This window comes from Mustela nigripes, chromosome 8 (assembly GCF_022355385.1).
Source record: "Mustela nigripes isolate SB6536 chromosome 8, MUSNIG.SB6536, whole genome shotgun sequence".
NCBI classification, from domain to species: domain Eukaryota; kingdom Metazoa; phylum Chordata; class Mammalia; order Carnivora; family Mustelidae; genus Mustela; species Mustela nigripes.
This window is the reverse complement of record NC_081564.1, coordinates 36522025-36542494: the sequence shown is the minus strand read 5'-3', so window position 1 is coordinate 36542494 and position 20470 is coordinate 36522025. Positions and strand designations below refer to the sequence as shown.

Below are 20470 nucleotides of genomic sequence, written 5' to 3'. Positions count from 1 at the left end.
TGCTACGCGGCTACAACAGTCACAGCTTCTTTGGAGGGTTTCAAATAAAAGACAAAACATTAATCTGAAAGGCAGCTTCTAGTGAGAAACAGCATTGTCTTTCATCAGTCTCTTTTCTGTTTAATGGTTTATTCATAGCAGATTTAATTTTTTTTCCTTTCTAAAAATCATGTATTTTATGAACACAATTGATAGCTGTGCTATAAAATTATATTTATGGTGACAAAAGGGAACTGGAATCACACGCTAAAGCAAACAATAGTCTGTTAAATTCAGTCATAAAAATAATAAGGTCTGTAGACTTGAAAAAACATTTAGAGTTAAATAAACTCAAACCCAGAGAGGTGAAGAGACTTTCTCAAGGTCATACGACCTGTTTGGTAGCAGATTGTAACTAAGGACCCAAATCTTCTGAAAGCCAGCCAACTGTTTGTTCCACATTAGAGGACAGATGTGGAAACAGAACAAGCAAAACAAAACCCAGCTCAAGGCCATGGAAGGCATTTCCAAAGATGTGCCATGTACTCTTGGGCACAGAAGTAAAGCTGTTTTATTTCATCATTTTCTTTTCCCAGACATTTGCAAAATAATGAAGTTTGTCAGTAATGATAAAAAGAATTATTCCAAGTTCTATACCACATAGCAAAAGCAGGTACAAATTGCATACTATTACTAAAAAAATAAAATGAGCCCAAGCATTAGGAAAAAAAGAAACAAGCTAACAAGCAAAAAAACCAACCCAAATAAAACAAAACGCCACGCCTAGAGCAAAGCAGACAGGCTAACAGCAGAATTCCTTTGTGAAGTACAATGCATAAGGCACTCATCACAGTAGATCTCTGCGTGCCAGTAGATCTCTGCTCCAAAGTAACAAACATACCCTGTAAACAGCTCTTGGACACTTGGTAGGTATCTGTGAGAAATTCTGGGCGTTTCACTCTGTTTGACACTGAGCACCTCCTCACAGGACCAGAGAGATTATGCTGGTACTGATTGTTTCTGAGCCACTCTGTGGAGACGGCAGAAGCCTGGTGGCCATCAGCACCAGCCGAACAGCAGCTAGATGTGTGTTACAGAGCTGTATCAATCCTCTAAATGGAAGATTCTATCTGCGTGCCCACAGGCATTCTATTTTATTCACAGGCAAGCGTTGGCAGGCAACAATATTTTCCTGGTCTTAATTCAGTATCGAGAGAAATGGAGAAATGGAGAAATGGAGAAATGAGGCAAGGGAGTCACAGCCGCTGAAGTACACACCTCTAGCAGGCCATGGAGAGGACCAGTCCAAGACGACAGGCCACTGATTTCTGAACCTTCATGGGATGGCTGTCAAAGCGAAAAACGTTCATACAGATTTTATATGCAGATGGTGAGGTAAGATTCCTTATAACACCAAAGACCACTGCCATGAGTGCAGTGGTCTTCTTCTCTGGTTTATCTCAGCAACATCTTCAAAAATCTCAAACTGTCTCCATGTGTATCTCCTAGGCTGAAATGTCACAATTTTAAATGTGACATGTGAGATCACAAGAAGTTTTATGCAGGCAAACTGTGATGTAGACAGCCTAACCAAAGAAAATTTAACTCTTGGTCAATACTTGATGATTTTCTTTACTCAGTGAGGGGAAAAAAAATATCATGTTATTGATGGGATTAAAAAAAAAAATCATTCAAACACTGCCAAAGGGAACATAAAGAAGCATTTTCCTAAAACAAATACAACCAAAGGGAAGTTACGAGAAGCAAAGTCCATCTGCTGGGTTTTGAGGGTGATATTCTTGTTGGCTTAGCAGTTGATAAAACAAAATGTTCTGAATTTATGTTTAATCAATATATCCAGGACCATAGAGATCTATTTGAAGAACCATCAAACACCTGCTATCATAGCCAACAACCTCTAATAACAATATATAATTATCTCTATAACCAAAATGAAGAATAAGGAATAAGAAGGAATGGGAATAGAGCCTGAGCTATCCTTTATCAGGCCATATACAGATGGCTTTTATACACAAGCACGTATGTAGCACTTAACTCTGGGCCAAATCCTGTTCTAAGCACTTTACAAATACCAACTCATTAAATTGTCATAAAAGTCCTATGAAATAGGCATTATGTACATTTTGCAGAGAATGAAACTGGGGCACAAGCGGTTATGTAATGTGCCTGAGACCACAGTGTGTATCTGGCTTTAGTGTAAGAGTGAGTAGTCAGTATAGTAAATCAACACCATCCCATTCACTGACTAAAGACTTCAACATTTTTAAACCTTCATAATTAACACTTAGAATGAGCTTTAAAAAAAAAAAACAAAGTTGATGGTCTGAATATATGCTATCTGACCACTAAATGATCGCCCAATGTTGTATGAGAATTTTATACAGAGTAAAGGTGGCATTTTAAGTCAGGAAAATAAAGGTCATTAGGACACATGCACATGACTATCCTTTGGGAAGAAAAACTCAGTTATATGCCTACCACAACAATGTATGTAAAAATAATTTCAGATGGAGACAAAACACACAATACAATGGAAGACAGTGCAGCTATTACAAAAACAAGACAGGTTGGCTCAGTTGGAGCAGCATGTGACTCTGGATGTCGGGTTGTTAAGTTAAAGGGTATAGAGAGGACTTAAAAATAAAATATTTTAAAAAAAAGCAAGATACAGGCCTCAATCTGGAAAGGTGTCATGATAGCTGTAATGTACTCATAAATATGAAGCAATCACCAGATGAGTAAAACACAACTATTTAGACAACCATCATTCACCTATCCACATAACTACATACATACAGACACGTCAAATTATTATGAGTGGTTCACCTAGAGAGAGGTACCAACAGAGGGAAAGCCTTTTAAAACTTTCATACTCTTCTGTCTTGATAGACTTTTTAAATGGCATTGTAATTTAAAAATTAGCACACACGCACACAATTAAGTGATGACGATGCTAGGCAGGAAGACAGGACACAGGTCACAAGAAGCCCTTTCAGTTTATTCTTGGTTGATGAAATGCTAGCAAAAGCTTTTAAGCAGAGGGCAGAGAAAAACATTCTTCCTTCTATAAAGATCTTATTAGTGGCAGTGTAGAGAATTAATTTAAAAAATAACAAGACTAGGGCGCCTGGGTGGCTCGGTGGGTTAGGCTGCTGCCTTCGGCTCAGGTCATGATCTCAGGGTCCTGGGATCGAGTCCCACATCGGGCTCTCTGCTCGGCAGGGAGCCTGCTTCCCTCTCTCTCTCTCTCTGCCTGCCTCTCCATCTGCTTGTGATTTCTCTCTGTCAAATAAATAAGTAAAATCTTTAAAAAAAAAATAACAAGACTAGAAATAGGGAAGATGGTTAAGGAGGTTTTTAATATCTACCGATAATTGAGAATTTGCCATGTGCCATCTATAGTATCTAACTCAGTTCATTGAAGCCTTAAAATCCCCTGTATTGGAACTCTATAATCCCCATGTCACATCTGAGGCTTGAGATACTCACACATACCCTACTTGCACAATCAGTCAGTTAAAAAGCTGGAATGAGAATTCAAACCCTGGTCTGCATGCTTCACTGCAAAGTTACATTCCATTCCAGAACATGGCAGGTGCCTGGACAAGTGATGAAGAGGACTGTGACCAATGTGGAGCCAAAGCTGGGAACGGGTGGGAAGGGCAGATTTAGTACCTACGGAGAAGTCAAGACAGGGAGTACATGAGGACTGGCCGGATGCAGAGGACGAAGAAGGCAGGGAATTTTAGATTATTTATTTATTTATTTGACAGAGAGACACAGTGAGAGAGAGAACACAAGCAGGGGGAGTGGGAGAGGGAGAAGCAGGCTTCCTGCTGAGCAGGGAGACCAATAGCATGTGGGGCTCAATCCCAGGACCCAGGGATCATGACCTGAGCTGAAGGCAGATGCTTAACTGATTGAGTCACCCAGGCGCCCCAAGGCAGGAAATTTTAAACTGACACCCAGGTTTCAGGCTTGGAAGAAATACCCAGATTTTCCATAAGGTGTTAATTTTTACTTTTAAAATGTTATCAATACTGACTGATATGTTCAAGGATTCTATATACAGCTCATGAACAATGACATTTTTGTATATACTTTTCAATTCTAAATTTCTAGTGCATTACTATAGCTTCAATGTCCCCCTAGGTATAGTATCTTGCAATGAATCTTTCATCTTAAATGTCTATTCACTGCAAATACTGAGAGAATATGAAAGGTTATGAAACTCTTTTCTTGCTTTCTCTTCTGGGACCTTTATGATTTTCACCTGAGCTAACAATGGAACCTCCCAGGAATATGAGAATCCTCCTGGCTTTCTGTTGTTTCAATCACAGAGAAAATGGAGACCTTGAATACATCTGTATTTATAGATATACAGATACAGATAAATGCATACACACATGCACTCATGTATAGGGTCCTTGGTTTCGATGGCAGAGTAGAAGTGGCATCTATGATGTCTTCTGGGATTCTAGAAACCTCCTATATTTTAAAATTTTGTGTGCGAATGGATATAAGCACTTCTCTAAAGAGATTATCAATAACTTTCATTAGATATTCAAAAGGGTCTAATATCTAAAAAAAGATTAAGAGTCACATGGCTGTCCTTTAAGGGAATCTGTCACTAATCAATCCCCTGACTACACAACATATTCAGGAGTCTTCGATAAGCAGGCCCAAGCAGTTCCTGCAGCTGGTCCTCATGGATATACAGGCCAGGCAACAAGACATGCTTCAAATCCTGCTTTTTCAAACTGATGCCTATTTTTGCCATCTATTTGTTAGGCTAATGGGGAAAAATCGTCACCTACATAATTAAACATAACTTGCTGCAAGGCTTCAGTTAAGGCGGCAGTGAAGGATGGCTGGTTGTGTATTTTTAAACTCTCATTTTAGAGACTACTTCCTTGTTATTTTGAACATTTTTCATAGGTTAATTCTGTATCCCAAACTGTTGCCAAGATTATACCAAGCAGCACTCTACAAAAAGAGAACAAAGAATTCATGGCACAACACAAGTATTCTCTAGAAGCTAGTGGATGCAATTCCTCCTGCTTTTTTGTGAATCTATTCTACTATAATCTCAGATGCAAACATTGTCATTTCACCAGAACTACTGACCTTATTGGTAGTAGGAAGTTTGGCTGAGGGGTATGTGTGTGAGTGTGCGTGTATGTGTGTGTGTGTGTATGTATGTGTATCCAGACACCGTGACCTACCCACTGACACTGTTTGTGTGTGTGTGTGTGTGTGTGTGTGTGTGTGTGTGTCCAGGCACCCTGACCTACCCACTGACTGAATTACAGTCTCAGAAACAAAAGGGAAGCTCACAGCGGAGTGGGCGGAATACTGTTAGATCTAGGCAGCTTTACACCAACAAAGATCTTTATGAACAAAGAGAAAGAACCCACACAGTATAAAATAAATGACTGCCTAGAGAGAACTTTTGAAAATAACTTCTGAAGTTGTCTGATAATTCACTGGTCAACATGAGTAGACTCCACAAATCTCTGAGAATAGTGTCTAAAGCAATAAGCCCATGTATTTTTTTTTCCTCTAAGGGACTAAACCTGCCTAGGGTAAAAAGACAAAGATATTTCTAATATAAATTTGCTTCAACTGTAAGAGGAGAACTGTGGAAACTGTTTACTCTTGATTCTAAATACCACTATTTTCTTTTAATTTCTCTTCCTCTGAACAACTTGGAACATGACATTCGGCTTCCAGCTGGAACTGCAGATAAGCAGCCTTCACAGGGGCTCCAAGCCCCCTCCAAGCAGGAGAAAGCAGCCCTGATTGGACTGTCTGGTCTCACTGCTTCAGATCTGCTCAACTATCTGCCAGGCCTCTGGTACTTTGAATCTCACTATTACAGACAAGTGGATTCTAAGAATAGGAAAAATATCTGAGCTGCAAGATCAGGATGTATCTTCAGTTTTGCCCCAGAACTTACAGCTTTAGAGAACATGAGAAATGAACATGAATGAGAATTCCCTCTGTTCTTCAGAGCCCCAGCCATTAATCAGCTTAAATGACTTCACGTACTGAGGCTACAGTCCAGTTTTAAAACACACGTCTTTCTCTGTCCAATATGCCTTGGGATTTAAGCCCCAATCAAAGATGTGAATATAATACACACAGTATTATTATTATTATCATTATTATTATTATTATTATTATTATTATTTTACAAAATGTGCTCTTTCCCGGGAGAACTCTTAAATATCAACGAGGTTATCCTAAAACTGGGGGGCATCAAAATACACATAGAAGGCAAAAACAAAGAGAAAAACAAGCACACACTTTAAATATATAAAACAGGATATAGATCCAGGCTATAATCTGATTCTGACCATATCAGAATTCATAATATAATGAGATATTTCCTTTTCACTTTAACTACTAAAAAAGCCATGCATGGTCATCATGTGGCTAATGATTAATATTTAAAGTATTATCTAAGAAGGATCTACATGAGTACTATGATAATGTTCTCAGTGATTATCAAATAATTTGGAAGCATGTTCAAAGCACAAAAAACCTGACATCTGACTGAATTGTTTGGGTTGGAAAGGTCCTACTTGTCTGAAATCATTCTACAGGGGGTTGTAACAAATATGAATTTTCATGGCAGCATCTTTCTGCACCTGCAATGCTAAACACAATTCTAGACTTCATCAAAAACAAAACACAGACACGGGTCTTTCAGATTCTATTTAATGTACTGGCATATCTTAAAAAATAGATTTTTAAAAATATAATTCAGGTCTGGGTACAGAAGTTAAATTTAAAGTTAAAATTCCTTTCACTTGGATTTTACCAAGGAAGGCTGAGCGAGAACAGGAGTGTGTTCAAATAAAGCTATCATATCTAGGGCAATTAGGGGGTTAAATTAGGAAGATGTCTTTGTTCCCCAACTACTCTCAACCTTTCCCACATGAACCTTCCCCACAACCACCACATCATCCTACAGATGGCTAAAATTTCCTTATCTGGACACAAAGTATTTCTTTCCCAAATCATAGGAGATTACTACAGATTTTAAGAGAGGTGGAGGGACCGTACAATACAAGAACATGTTAAGGAGTGTCCGAGATAAAAATGCCACTGAAGAAAAGCAGGGGGAGGAAAAGCAGAAATGCCAAAATCAACATGGTTTTGCCTTGTTTTGGGAGACAAAGGAGAGCAACCTAGGAGACATTTCTGTTCCCCTCACAAAGGCAGGAGGAGAGAACATGGAAGCTGTAGAACGGCAGGACTTGCCGACACTACGGTTTCAGACAAAGCTCCAGTGATGCATGGTTTTCAGACTGGACACTCGTCCTGACGCACAGGAGATCAGGAGACCTCAGTTGGGAGACCATGCTTCACAGGGAGCAGCCAAGAGTACTGCTGTGGTTTAAGGGAGGCCAGTCCCGACGAGGACGCAGTCCCGGGAGATGGCGTTCTGGCTAGGGCTCTGAATGAACGCTGTCAAGGAGGGCAGGTTCCAGGGACAGTAAAGGACTAGAATCTGACACGTGTCATCTTAAGAATTCTTGCATCTAATAAAGCGAACTGCATGTCAGACGCTGTATTGGGCTAAACACTGTATATATATTTTATGTAATTCTTCAACAGTCTCTAAGCAAGTGATATAATCTGCCACTTTCAGTTAAAAACTGAGAGTCAGAGAAATGCATTACAGGGTTCTTCTTCTATAAAGTGAAGGGAAAGAAGCTGAAAGGGCTTAATGGGGCAGCACATGTACCAGCACCCAGCCAGTAACAAGATGCTCCAAGGTGCACCTCTCCCAGAGAATCACGAAGCAGAGAGGAACTTAAAAAAGGAAAGAAACCCAGTCAGTTTTCACAGAGATTACAGCTCTACCCAGAGACAAAACACACTACGTGTAATCACACAGAATGAGGAGGTAGGAAGATCTAGAGATCTAGGACGTTGCAAACTCCACTGGGTCTAGGTGGAACTCGAGTTAAGGGGGTAGATGAGATGCCCCAGGGGCCATGCAGAGTGGGGCCCAAGACAGAAGCCCAAGAGAAGAGGATTTTCAGAAGTGCCTGGCAAGGAGTAGCTAGGACCACGCAAAAGGAGCAGCTAACAGTGGACAGCATCCTGGAGCAGAGGGAGTGTAAGCCAAGGCCTGATGTGTGTGGCTTTGAAATCAGGGCAGGGAGTGGAGGGGGGCACTTCTGTGGGCACAGTTTCAGGTCATGGTGGGAGTAAAGGCCAGGATGCAGAGCTGGAGGAGGAAAAGGTTAGAAAATAAAGAAAATAGAAAATGCCTGCCAACATTTCAAGAATCTAGAGCAGACTAAGGAGGTGAGCTATTAAGGGGAGTGAAGGACCAAGGGCCAGTATGCTTTCTTAAAGATGGGACAGACAGGTGTGTTCATGTTCTAGACACAATCACTTGGAAGAGAAGCAAAGGTAGCTTACAAGCAGGACATGAGATGATTGATGGGTCATTGATCAGTTCTCTCTAGAAAAGCATAAATGGGAAGGCTCCTGAGTGTAGGTAAAAGGAAAAGGGGGAGGAAAGGGATACGTCTCCCAGTTCGGCCTGGGAAAGAGGTCTGAGTTGGTGTGAGTGAAGGTCTGTGGCAGGGAATGGAGGGAGGTTGCACCAAGTCCATCCAAGGAGTGATGCCTTCTGCTGGGAGTGAGGGCAGAGGCCTGAGAGTAGTGCCTTCCCAGAGAGTAGGAAGTGCTCAGACTGATGGCAAGAAGGACAGCCAGGCACTGCCCTCTTAGCAGAGACTGTTAGTCTACAGTGCCATCAAGCTGCAAAGCTTTGATGTTTGTGCTTCTTCTGCAGCAGGGCTTGGCAGTTAATTAGGCACAGAAGTTAGAAAGCACACGTGATCCATCCGGAGCTGGGATTTTGGCAGGCATCTATGGGGAGAGGAGGACGGGGGACAAGGCAATTGAAGATCCTGGCAAGAAAATGGCTGAAATGATAGCACCAGGGTGCCTAGCCTGGCCAGGGGAAGATGTGAAGCCAGAAGGAAGGTAAAGGACAAATTCAACAACCACAGGTCTTAATTAAAGGAAAAGCTGGTACTATGAGAATAAGGGAGCAAAAGGGGCTGCAAAGACAGTGGATGGGATCAGACGTGGGACTTAAAGTTCCACACTGCAGGAGAGGTCCAGTTCTGATGGATGCAAGTGTAGCGGAAAGCAAGTGGACATCCCCAGGAAGGGGGGTCTGGCACGTGAGGCACTAGGTGGCTCGTGTGGGCAAAGGATGTCCCAGGATGAGCAGGAGACCCAGGCAAGAGCAGAGGGGAAGCTCAGGGAGGCAGTACGTGGGTGCACACGTGCACATAGGCGTACATGCGCAGGTCCAATGAAGTAACAAGAGTGGAAACCATAGGGAAGAGACAGCATAAATGACAAAATACTAAGGAGCAGGCAGGAGGAGGCTTGTGGTGGAGACCTGACCTTGAGGGGTGGAGAAGCGTGGGTGGGAGAGACAACAGTGCACTCTCGGGACATGGAGGTTCCAGCAAAGCAGCTATGCATGCCGCCTCAAGAAGGGGGGCTATGAAGGATGGTGCATCCCTTGTGGGTTTTTTAAGATTTTGTTATGTGTTTATTTGTGTGTGAGAGAGAGAGAAAGAGAGAGAGAACGGGTGGCAGTAGGGGTTGAGAGAGAGCAAGAATCTCAAGCAGACTCTGCACCAAGCATAGAGCCTGACATGGGACTCAATCTCACAGCCCTGAGATCATGACCTGAGCCGAAATCAAGAGTCAGGTGCCTAACCAACTGAGCCACTCAGGTGCCCCAATACATCATTTGTTTTACCACAGAGGGTGTTGCAGAGGTCACAGGAGAATGACGGCAGGGAGCCAGCCATGAGAAGCCACTCAAGCCAGGGGCAGGGACAGATCAGCACAGTAATGGAAAGGAGATGGCACCTGTGGTCAGTGGCTTCCAAAGAGAGCCATGTCTGAATCCCTGAACCTGTGAATATGGTATGTTATATGGCGAAACGGATTTTCCAGATGTGATTAAGTGGACCATCTTGAGATGGAGAGGTTATCCACGTGGGCCCAATGTCATCACAAGTGTCCTTGTAGGAGGGAGGCAAAGGACCAGAGAAGGAGATGTGACCATGGAAACAGGTTGGAGTGATATGGTCCCACAAGCTAAGAAATGTAGGAAGCCTTTAGAAGCTAGAAAAGGCAAGGAAAGAGATTCTCCCCTATAGCCTGCAAAAGGAACATAATTTGGCTAACCCATTTTAGACTTCTGGCTTCCTGAAATTTAAGATAATAAATTTGTGTTATACTAAGCCACTAAGTTCATGGTAATTTGTTAAAAGTACAAAAAAAAAAAAAAAAAAAAAAGAGAGAGAGAGAGAAAGAGAAAGAAAAACAACCCGTTTGCTATATAAAATTCAAACTGTAACTCTATACACTATAAAAGACACACAGAAAGACACACAGAGAAGTCCAGCAATTTTAGCTTTTCCATGATGACTTTCATCTTGCTCTGAAGTACCAATCATTTTAATAATATTCAAGTATCCCTGGCCTGCAGGAGCCCAAGCACACATTTAGCCTATCTGCTCGGCCAAACACTGGCTGGGGAGACAGAAACATCTGCTGGACATAAAAAGCAGAGCTTTCAGGGAAGTCACTAAGGACAACCAGGATGTGTGGTTGTGGGACAAGGGCGGTTTGGGGCGAGGGAGGGTTATGCTACCCCGGTCAGACCTGCCCCTGGAACGCTGGGACAGGTGGAGGTGGGGGTCCCTTTAGCTCATGGCTAGACAGCAAGAGGGACAGCATCTGCCTTCATGCTGGTCCTATGCTGCTCCCAAACCTCACTCCCACCAGCCGGAGCCAGGAAGACAGAGGCTGCCAAGACCACAGGTCAGAGTGCAGAGGCTAGGACAGCTTCATAAAGGGGAAGGGTCCTGGAAGAACAGGGACATAGGAAGTTCAGAGAACAAGAAGAGACACAGAGGCCTCCCACGTGGATAAAGGCTCTGAACAGTTAAGCCGGGCAGCAACAGGCTGACCGGCACAGAAGCTGTTCATGTGCATCTGCAGATGAGGCCAGACTGTGGGGACTGGGATTCCAGGCTGGCATAGTTGAGCCTTTGATGGGCAACAGGTGGAAAGAATGCTTCAGGGAGATGCAGTGGACGGTCAGATGACTGGCAAGGAGAGATGAGAGAAAGTTTTAGAACCAACTTCAAAACCAAAGGAAAAAATATTTTGAAGTTTGAATCAAGTCACGATAGGCACATTTCACCAGTAATGAAGAGAAAATGTTTTTATATTTTCTGTCAACAGAAGGTGTTTATATCCTTGTACACTCACTACCCCAGATGGTAAGATAAACCATAAATTATAAAACACTTTACTTTGTCTTGTACAAAAAGAAATTCAAAATGGGCCTATAGATATTCAAAAATCTTGTGTGCAAATAAAATAAGCACACTCTTAAAATACACACATACATTTTCTTCGTAGAATACATGTCTGATTTGCATGATGGAACTGATCGTATGTGTGTGTGTGTCACTGGTACACCATCTAAAACTTGAATGTTAGGATGGAAATGACATATTGAAAGAAAAGCAATAGTTAATATATTTTTAATAGTTTTCCAATCAGGACATGCAAACAGTTTCATTTTATTTTCAACATTTCGGGGTCCTGAAAAGTTCCATCTCAGCAGGCTGACCTGAACATTATTATTACAATATTTACACATTTAAAATGGACAGGAAGAGTCAAGAGCACAATGTTACTCCAAACCTGAGTTCAAACTGATCATCTTTCTCAGAAGACTGGCCTGACCCATTTGCCTTTTTTATTCTACTGAAAGCTATTTTCAATTATAAACCATGTCACTTCATCTCAGAATATAAATGTCCAGTCAGAGTAACACTGTTATTTGGACACAGCATCTTCAGTCATCAGGACAAATCAGACCTAGTAACTGGTAAGCTTCTTCCTCCTCGATAAGGCCTGGAGGAGATGCCACCTCTCCTCAGGACACCCAGCTCATTACATGCACATTTGACTGACGAGAACATTCTACCTCACACCACTGTCATGTTTTCAGGAATATCTTATATCCCAATAGACGGCAAGATTTTAAGCAACCATGTCATAAACCCCTTAGTGTCTCAGTCTACATCTTACATGGAGCTTTGTAGAGATGGAGCCTCAAAAACGTGAGTAGCTTGACTGTTAAATTCTGAGTGAAGACAAAGCCATGCCTACAGGTCAGACATGTCCACTTTCTCACGTGCTCATACTCTATGGTCAGTTTCAGAGTTGACCAAAATTGAGTCCACAAGGTTGAGAAAGTCATATTTTAAAGTCACATGATGAGGCAAGGACTCCCCAAAGACTGCATTCCCTGCTCATTGCTCATCTCTCCTCTGTGGACAGAGTCACAGATTCACTTACACCCTCTAGAGGGAACCCACCCCTGCCTTCACAATGCCATGTTTCCCCTCACTTAGTGCTTGCCAGTACCTCTCTTATCAGATCTCTAGAAAGTCAAGGGAGAAAGTTCTATGACCCATAACCCACTATTAAGCAGTTCCTTATGTAGGGATTTATTTCAGGAACAGAAATCTCACATTTGCCCCTTGGTGGTTTTTGTTTTTTTTTTTTACTCAGTCACAAGGGAAAATCTGGGGGAGAAATTTTCTTATCTGTAGGTGTTCTTGCACTAGCTGTTGGACCTTGAATTGTCCTGAAGGAGAAATCAAGAAATAACATTAATCCACTCACTAGCTGAGCTGAGGGAAAAATGCAGGCACTGGCTAGAATCTAATGGCTCTCTGTCATCAGCCCAAACCTGCCTTGCTCTGGAAACAAAGGCCCATTTCAGCCAAACACACTAAAAAGTGGTTCAATTCTCAGTGGAAAGAAGAGAGGACCCCAGCCAGGAGACCCACGGGGGTCTGATTCCTAAGACCCTGAATCATTCATGGTCAATACTGCTACATGGAAGTCCTGACTTCAATCATTGACTGGTCTCACATTTTTGTGGACCTTGGTTGCCTTGAGACCCTACGGTACCCATCCATGCCCAGCCATTGGATCACAAGCCTGGTCAATGTCCTGTGGTGAACCTTGCACCATGGGCCCAGATGGACTACATGTGCCCTTGGGGCTCCCAGCTTCTGACAGGCCTTAGCTGGATTTGGGGCCAGCCCACTCCACCCTCTGTCCTGCAGTGACCACACAGCACGGGCACAAGATGGGCCCAAGGATGGAGAGAAAGTGTAACTACAGGTTGCCCTGGATTGCTCCAGTCAGAGCCAACTCTCTTTAAGGAACTTCCATGCTCAGAAATGAAAAGAGTTTACCCAGAAGTCATTCAACATTGACTGATCATGAGTACACTAAGAACAGAGACTGTGAAGAAACATGAAAGAAGAGACCCCTTCCCTAGGGACCTTGAACCCTAATTCTCATCAAGTGGCAGTCTCATCAGGAGTCAGCAGGCACTGCATAGTTCCTACAAGCTACTACCACCTCGGACCTCCATCCTGCGCACAGAAGCCCAAGGAGGTTCTCCAGGGTGCCAGGCCCCAGTCACTGAGGTTCTAATTTAGCAGGTTTCGGGAATACCCATACACATGGGTTTTCCAAAGCTCCAGAAAGGCATTTGATGTGAAGATTGGGTTGAGTATGAAATATTTAGTATTTCTTAAATGGGAGCTGCCAGCATTTGGTTTCTCTTTCTTTCCCTATTAACATTACTTCTTCCCCCATTCTATTGCCACCGCCAGGATTAAAATTGTTAGCCCTTTTGGGGCACCTGGGTGGCTCAGTCGGTTGAGCACCTGATTCTTTGTTTCAGCTCAGGTCCTGATCTCAGGGTCCTGATATCAAGGTCATGAGATCGAGCCGAGTATTAGATTCTGCGCTCAGATTCTGACTGCTTGAATTCAGTCTGCTTGAGATTCTTTCTCCCTCTCCTTCTGCTCCTCCCAGCTGTACTCTTTCTCTTGCTCTAAAATAAATAATTAAATCTTTTAAAATATTGCTAGCCCTTTTGCATAGTAAAAAGTACTAGATACATCTCAACAAAATGTCATAAAAAGCAAAGCAAATAAAAAGCATTACTTTCTCACCGCTGGTTAAAATGCAATATAATGATGAAATCTGATGTGGTTTTTTAAATATAAATTCCCCCGAAATGTTGAAAACACAGACCAAGAAGAATAGAAAGGGTAGCAGGAGATTTGGTACCTTGGGTAAAGATGATTCCCCTCAAGTCAAACCTCTCCCCACCTCTGTGCCAACAGTCACTTGGTCAAGCAAGCCCACACAGGCTGCTCTGGACATTGTTAGATTCAGGCAGAACATGGGGTTTCGCTATCTCCTCCAACATGTTGCCTTATCGAACACTTCCATGCAACACATCAAAAACAGACTCCTCAGGGGCACCTGGGTGGCTCAGTGGGTTAAGCCTCTGCCTTCAGCTCAGGTCATGATCTCAGGGTTCTGGGATCGAGCCCCACATTGGGCTCTTTGCTCAGCAGGGAGCCTGCTTCCTCCTCTCTCTCTGCCTGCCTCTCTACCTACTTGCGATCTCTATCTGTCAAATAAATAAATAAAATCTTAAAAAAAAAAAAAAAGGACCCCTCAAACCTGATCCTTGGGTGGTCCTGTGCAAGTAATATCTGCTAATACAAAGAAAGATTATGTGCCCATTGCATTCAATGCTCTTTAGGTGTAACAACTGATTTCATCCTCCAACAACCCTGGGAGGTAGGTATGGTAATTTCCTTACATTACAGATGAGGAAACTGAAGCAGAGAGAGAATGAATGACTTGCCCAACATCACAGAGCTGAAAGGGAGTAGCACTGGGTTTCTGGAGGACACATTCTGAATCACTAAGGCTTCCATTACCTTTGTTATGTTACTTTCCAGTGAAACCTACAACTGAAATCAGTTGAATGTTCTGTGTAGGCAAATGATTTCCTTTTGATTATTTCTCTTAAGTGCCCATTCCTTGCCAAAACATGACTGTTAATGATTCACCTTGGAAAACAGTTCAACAGGTGCAGCTATAGCCTTCTGTTCTGTCAAGTACTGCTCCCACGACCATGCTTCCTGTGCAGCCACTGAAGGGACTGGAAAAGAAAACACAGTGACTTTTCTTAAAGCAGTTAAGGACAGAAAAATAGTATCTAACTGAAGATAGACACAACAAGCAGGCTGATTTGTCAAATAGGTAATCAGGAGAACTAGCAACTAATAAAAACTTTCTCTCTCACTTTCCATGAGCATTTAGTAAAATCATCTAACCAGTCCATATGCAGCTTCTCCTGTTTTAGAACAAGTCTATGAATATATCCCCTTCCCCAAGAAGACCACTGATAAACACTTAAAATTGGTAGTTTGGGGGCGCCGGTGTGGCTCAGTCATTAAGCATCTGCCTTCAGCTCAGGTCATAATCCCAGGGTCCTGGGATGGAGCCCCACATCGGTATCCCTGCTTAGCGGGAAGCCTGCTTCTCCCTCTCCTTCTGTTACTCCCCTGCTTGTGTTCCCTTTCTCACTGTGTCTCTGTCAAATAAATAAATAAAATCTTTTTAAAAATGGGTAGTTTCTTATTCCTCTCAAAGAAGAGTAAACAGGTACTGCTTTTCCAAAACATGACTTGGTTCATTTTAAGGTGAATGACCTGCAAATATCTGTATAATCTCCTTTTGTTTTCATACCACTTTTTGGGATGAACATCAAGTGGTAAAACTTGTTGGAAGGCAATATGGAAATATATGTTAAAAGCCTTAAAAAATTTTCATATATAATTTTGAACCAGCTATTCTGTTTCCAAGAATCTGGATGTTAATGTGATTACAGTGAATGCACACAAGGGTTTCTATCCTAGAACTCCTCATAATAATGAAACATTGGAAACACACTACTGGTCTACAAAGAGGATTAATTAAATACATTATACAGATGTGTCACTTTAATAATAAGCTGTAAAATTACATTATAGAAGATTAATGGCAGAGAAAGACTATGTAAATGATATACTACCAGTGGGGAAAAAGACAACAGTTTAGAAAACAAAATGATACTTTTTGGTAAAATATGTAATTGAAATATGAAAGACTAAAATTACGTAAATCAAAATCTTAAGTGAAGTCATCTTTTGCTGCCAGGATTATGGCTTCTTCCCAATTTTCTCTGCACTTTATCCTTCTGCTTTCCAAATTTTCTAAATCAATAGCTATCCTTTGTAATTCAATAAAAATATCATTTTTAAATAATAAAAATATGAAAAGGACTGATAACTGTTTTAAGTTTACACTTTGATATCCCAGTAATTTCCCCTCTAGGATTAACGTGCTAAATAGTCATGATAAAAGTTGATAGTAAAAATATACATCAAAACATTATTATGACAAAAACACAAAATAATAGTAATATGAGAAAAAGGTTAAAAAGACTATAACACATATACATATATACATAGGCACATATATACATATGATTTTGAAGTTACTGAAAACTATTTTTTTAAAGGTTTTATTTATTTGACAGACAGAGATTACAAGTAGGCAGAGAGGCAGGCAGAGAGAGAGAAGAGACAGCAGGCTCCCCGCTGAGCAGAGACCCCGATGCAGGGCTTGATCCCAGGACCCGGGATCATGACCTGAGCCAAAGGCAGAGGCTTTAACCTACTGAGCCACCCAGGCGCCCCTGAAAACTATATTTTAAGTAACAAAATATCTTGGAAATTTTCTAGGTTAAGTAAAATCAATGTAAAGATCATAAAACAGATTATATTATCCTAAGTTTTAAAATAAAAATGTTTACATATATTGAGATATCTGCTCATTCAACACATTTATAAAGTACCTTCTTTGTGCAAGGCACTTGTCCACACATACAACACACATGCATAGAAAAGCAACTGAATAGGAATAGCAAAATATGCATAGTGACTCTATGTGGGTAGTAGGATTAATGTAAATATTCTTTGTTACTTTCTACTATTTCAAGATTCTCTACAAGTATTAGTAACATACATGTACACACACACACACACACACACACACACACACACTCTCATATGCACACACCCTGGATGGCCAAAAAGCACTCGATGAGTTTTAACGTTTATCATGCTGTAGAATGTTCCTGAAGAAGAGACAGATGGTAAAAGGTCAGACCTGCATAAGCATTGGGAGTGACAGGCAATAAGATGCACCTCTAAGTCAAACGTTTGAAACCTCTCAAGACAATAAAACAACCTGATGCAGTGACAAACATAAAAATCCATTAATTGTACAGGAAGAATTCATGTAGACTTCTAATTATTTAAAAAATATTTGATGAGATTTAATGTAATAAGAAGTGTGCTGCCCATTGAAATAGAAATATAACCTAGTCCCTTATCCAGTAGATGAAAAATAAATAAATGATATATATTATTTATCCTTTGATATACATATAGATATAATTGACTGAAAGGGAGTAACTTAAGCTCAGATTATAAAGAGAAATCATGTCAATTTAGAGTTTAAAAACAGTATATACATTAATATTTACTATTTATCAATCACAACATACTAGCATATTCTTGCTAAGAAATACACTTACTAAAGTGTATTGAAAAACACTTTAATCACCAAATAAAGCTAACAGAATTGTCATCAATGGCTTTTCTTGCTTTGTTTGAAAATAATAAGACATCATAGTGTGATTTCCATCAAGGAGCTTACAGTCTTTTCAACCATTATAGCACTTACATATTTACTGCCATTTGTACCACAATATGAGATATTTTATTTTTTTAAATAGAGAAAACAATTTGACAAACCCCGAAAATTCGCTAGTAAGATTATTCAACATCCCTATTTTCACAGAAGTATTTTACTACATTACAATTATCTGCTTTACAAAAAAAAAAATTATGGCAGTTTTGTCTCTAAAGCAAATATAGATACCTCATTTTCTACATCTGTGTTCTTAAAAAGATTGTGTATAATTTCTCAATTTAATCATATTTCCCATTGTTATATATCATCATTTCACCAGAACTAAATCATATCTATGATCATCTCTTATGATCACATAAGTCTATAATAACCCTTTGAAGTTTTGTCAGAAAAAGAAAACATGGTATCAAAAATAACAACTTTCCATGAATTCAGTACTTCTGTAAAGCAAGAGGACTAGTCAGCAACATGGTACCGGCCAGTGAGACAAGGAAATACCATGTTCCTCTGCTCCTGGGGCCACACACAGGCCTGGAGTCATCACCGACTCTATGAGGACTCATGCCAGCTGAAAGGAACTAGTTTGCTTATTTAGAATTGTGATATAAACTCCTAAAAACAAAGGATCTCGTTGATCTTGTCTATGACTGTACCTTGGAGCTACAACCATGCTTGGCCATAAATATTTATTCAATGAATTAAAGGGAAGGCAGGCAGGTGAGATAATAATTCTGGCTTTTAAAATGAATTCAGAGATAATCTATTTTGACGAACTCATTGCTCAATTTCCTGAAGAGTAAGAACCAGTTACGAACAGCACTGCTTCAGGCACTGAATTCTCTTTATTTTTAATGTAATTTTCTTGAATGTTCTACAGAGACGACATTCATTTCACAGAGTATTAGATAGGCACACAGGTTTGTAAACCTTAAATTCCACTTCTTTTCACTATATACAGTGGCTACAGCAAAACATTCCAATTATTACTCTTCTGCCACACATACTAATATATAACATATATTTGATTATACATGGCCTGTCACATAATATGCACCTATTATATGCCAGGTGCCAAGTTACAGGGTGTGTGTGTGTGTGTATGTGTGTGTACATGCAATGCATGTACATGATGTGTGTATGTATGAAAGTATAGTTTCCATTTATTCTTTACAAAAGTAAATATCATATTTGTAGCCTCATTTTAAAATTATAGGAAACAGGCTTACAGAGGTCACACATCTGGAAAAATCTGGATTCAAACAAAATTTCTAACCTGTGCACTCCCATAATACAATACTGCCTCACGTCGGCATACATGGTGAAAATGTAGCAGAGAGGGAGGAGTCAAGATGGCGGAGAAGTAGCAGGCTGAGGCTGCTTCAGCTAGTTGGAGATCAGCTAGATAGCTTATCTAAAGATTGCAAACACCTGAAAATCCATCCGCAGATCGAAGAGAAGAAGAACAGCAATTCTGGAAACAGAAAAACAACCACTTTCTGAAAGGTAGGACTGGCAGAGAAGTGAATCCAAAGCGACGGGAAGATAGACCCCGGGGGAGGGGCCGGCTCGCGGCAAGCGGCGGAGCAACGGCGCACAAAATCAGGACTTTTAAAAGTCTGTTCCGCTGAGGGACATCGCTCCAGAGGCTAAACCGGGGCGAAGCCCACGCAGGGTCAGCGTGGCCTCAGGTCCCGCAGGGTCACAGAAGGATCGAGGGTGTCTGAGTGTCGCAGAGCTTGCGGGTATTGGAACGGGAAAGCCGGCTACAGAGACAGAGCCAACAGTAAGCTCGTAGCTTGGGGTGACGTTGAACCAGTAGCAGGCTCGGTGAGCTCGGAGCGCGGCGGGAGGTCAGGCAGACAGAAGTAACTGGGCACTGTTCTCTGAGGGCGCACTGAGGAGTGGGGCCCTGAGCTCTCGGCTCCTCCGGGCCGGAGACCAGGAGGCCGCCATTTGTATTCTCGTCCTCCGGAACTCTACGGAAAGCGCTCAGGGAACAAAAGCTCCTGAAAGCAAACCCAAGCGATTACTCACCCTGGCCCCAGGTAAGGGCGGTGTAATTCCGCCTGGGGCAAAGACACTTGAGAATCACTACAACAGGCCCCTCCACCAGAAGATCAACTAGAAATCCAGCGGAGACCAAGTTCACCTACCAAGGAGTGCGGTTTCAATACCAAGGAGAGCAGCAGAATTCCAGAGGAGGAGAAAGCCAAGCACGTAACTCATGGCTTTTTCCCTGTGATTTTTTTTTAATCTTGCAGTTAATTTAATTTTTTTCTTTTTCATATTTTGCTTTTTTTTTCCCTCGCCTTCGGGTAAAATTTTTTTTTAACTGTTACCTTTTTCTTTTTTAACGATTTTTTACTAGTTTATCTAATATATATATTTTTTCTTTTTTACATTGTTCTTAGGTGTTTTCTTCTTTTTAATTTCTTTTTCTTCATTTTTTTTCGTTTTTCTTTTTTTTTTTTCTTTCTTCCTTGTTGAACCTCTTTTTATCCCGTTTATCCCCCCTCACGATTTTGGAACTCTTCTAATTTGGTTAAAGCATATTTTCCTGGGGTTGTCGCCAACCTTTTAGTATTTTACTTGCCCCTTCATATACTCTTATCTGGACAAAATGACAAGACGGAAAAATTCAACACAAAAAAAAGAACAAGAGGCAGTACCGAAGGCTAGGGACCTAATCAATACAGACATCGGTAATATGTCAGATCTAGAGTTCAGAATGACAATTCTC

General features: G+C 41.2%; 1 protein-coding gene across 2 annotated transcripts in view; it reads right to left on the bottom strand.

Moving 5' to 3' along the window:
* L3MBTL4 (L3MBTL histone methyl-lysine binding protein 4) overlaps positions 1-20470 on the bottom strand; it is a 453622-nt gene that overhangs the window by 286280 nt on the left and 146872 nt on the right. For both annotated transcript variants that reach the window (XM_059409232.1, XM_059409233.1), the window contains exon 5: positions 15036-15127. In XM_059409232.1, the coding sequence (XP_059265215.1) occupies positions 15036-15127 (92 nt within the window). The remainder of the gene's footprint in view (positions 1-15035; positions 15128-20470) is intronic.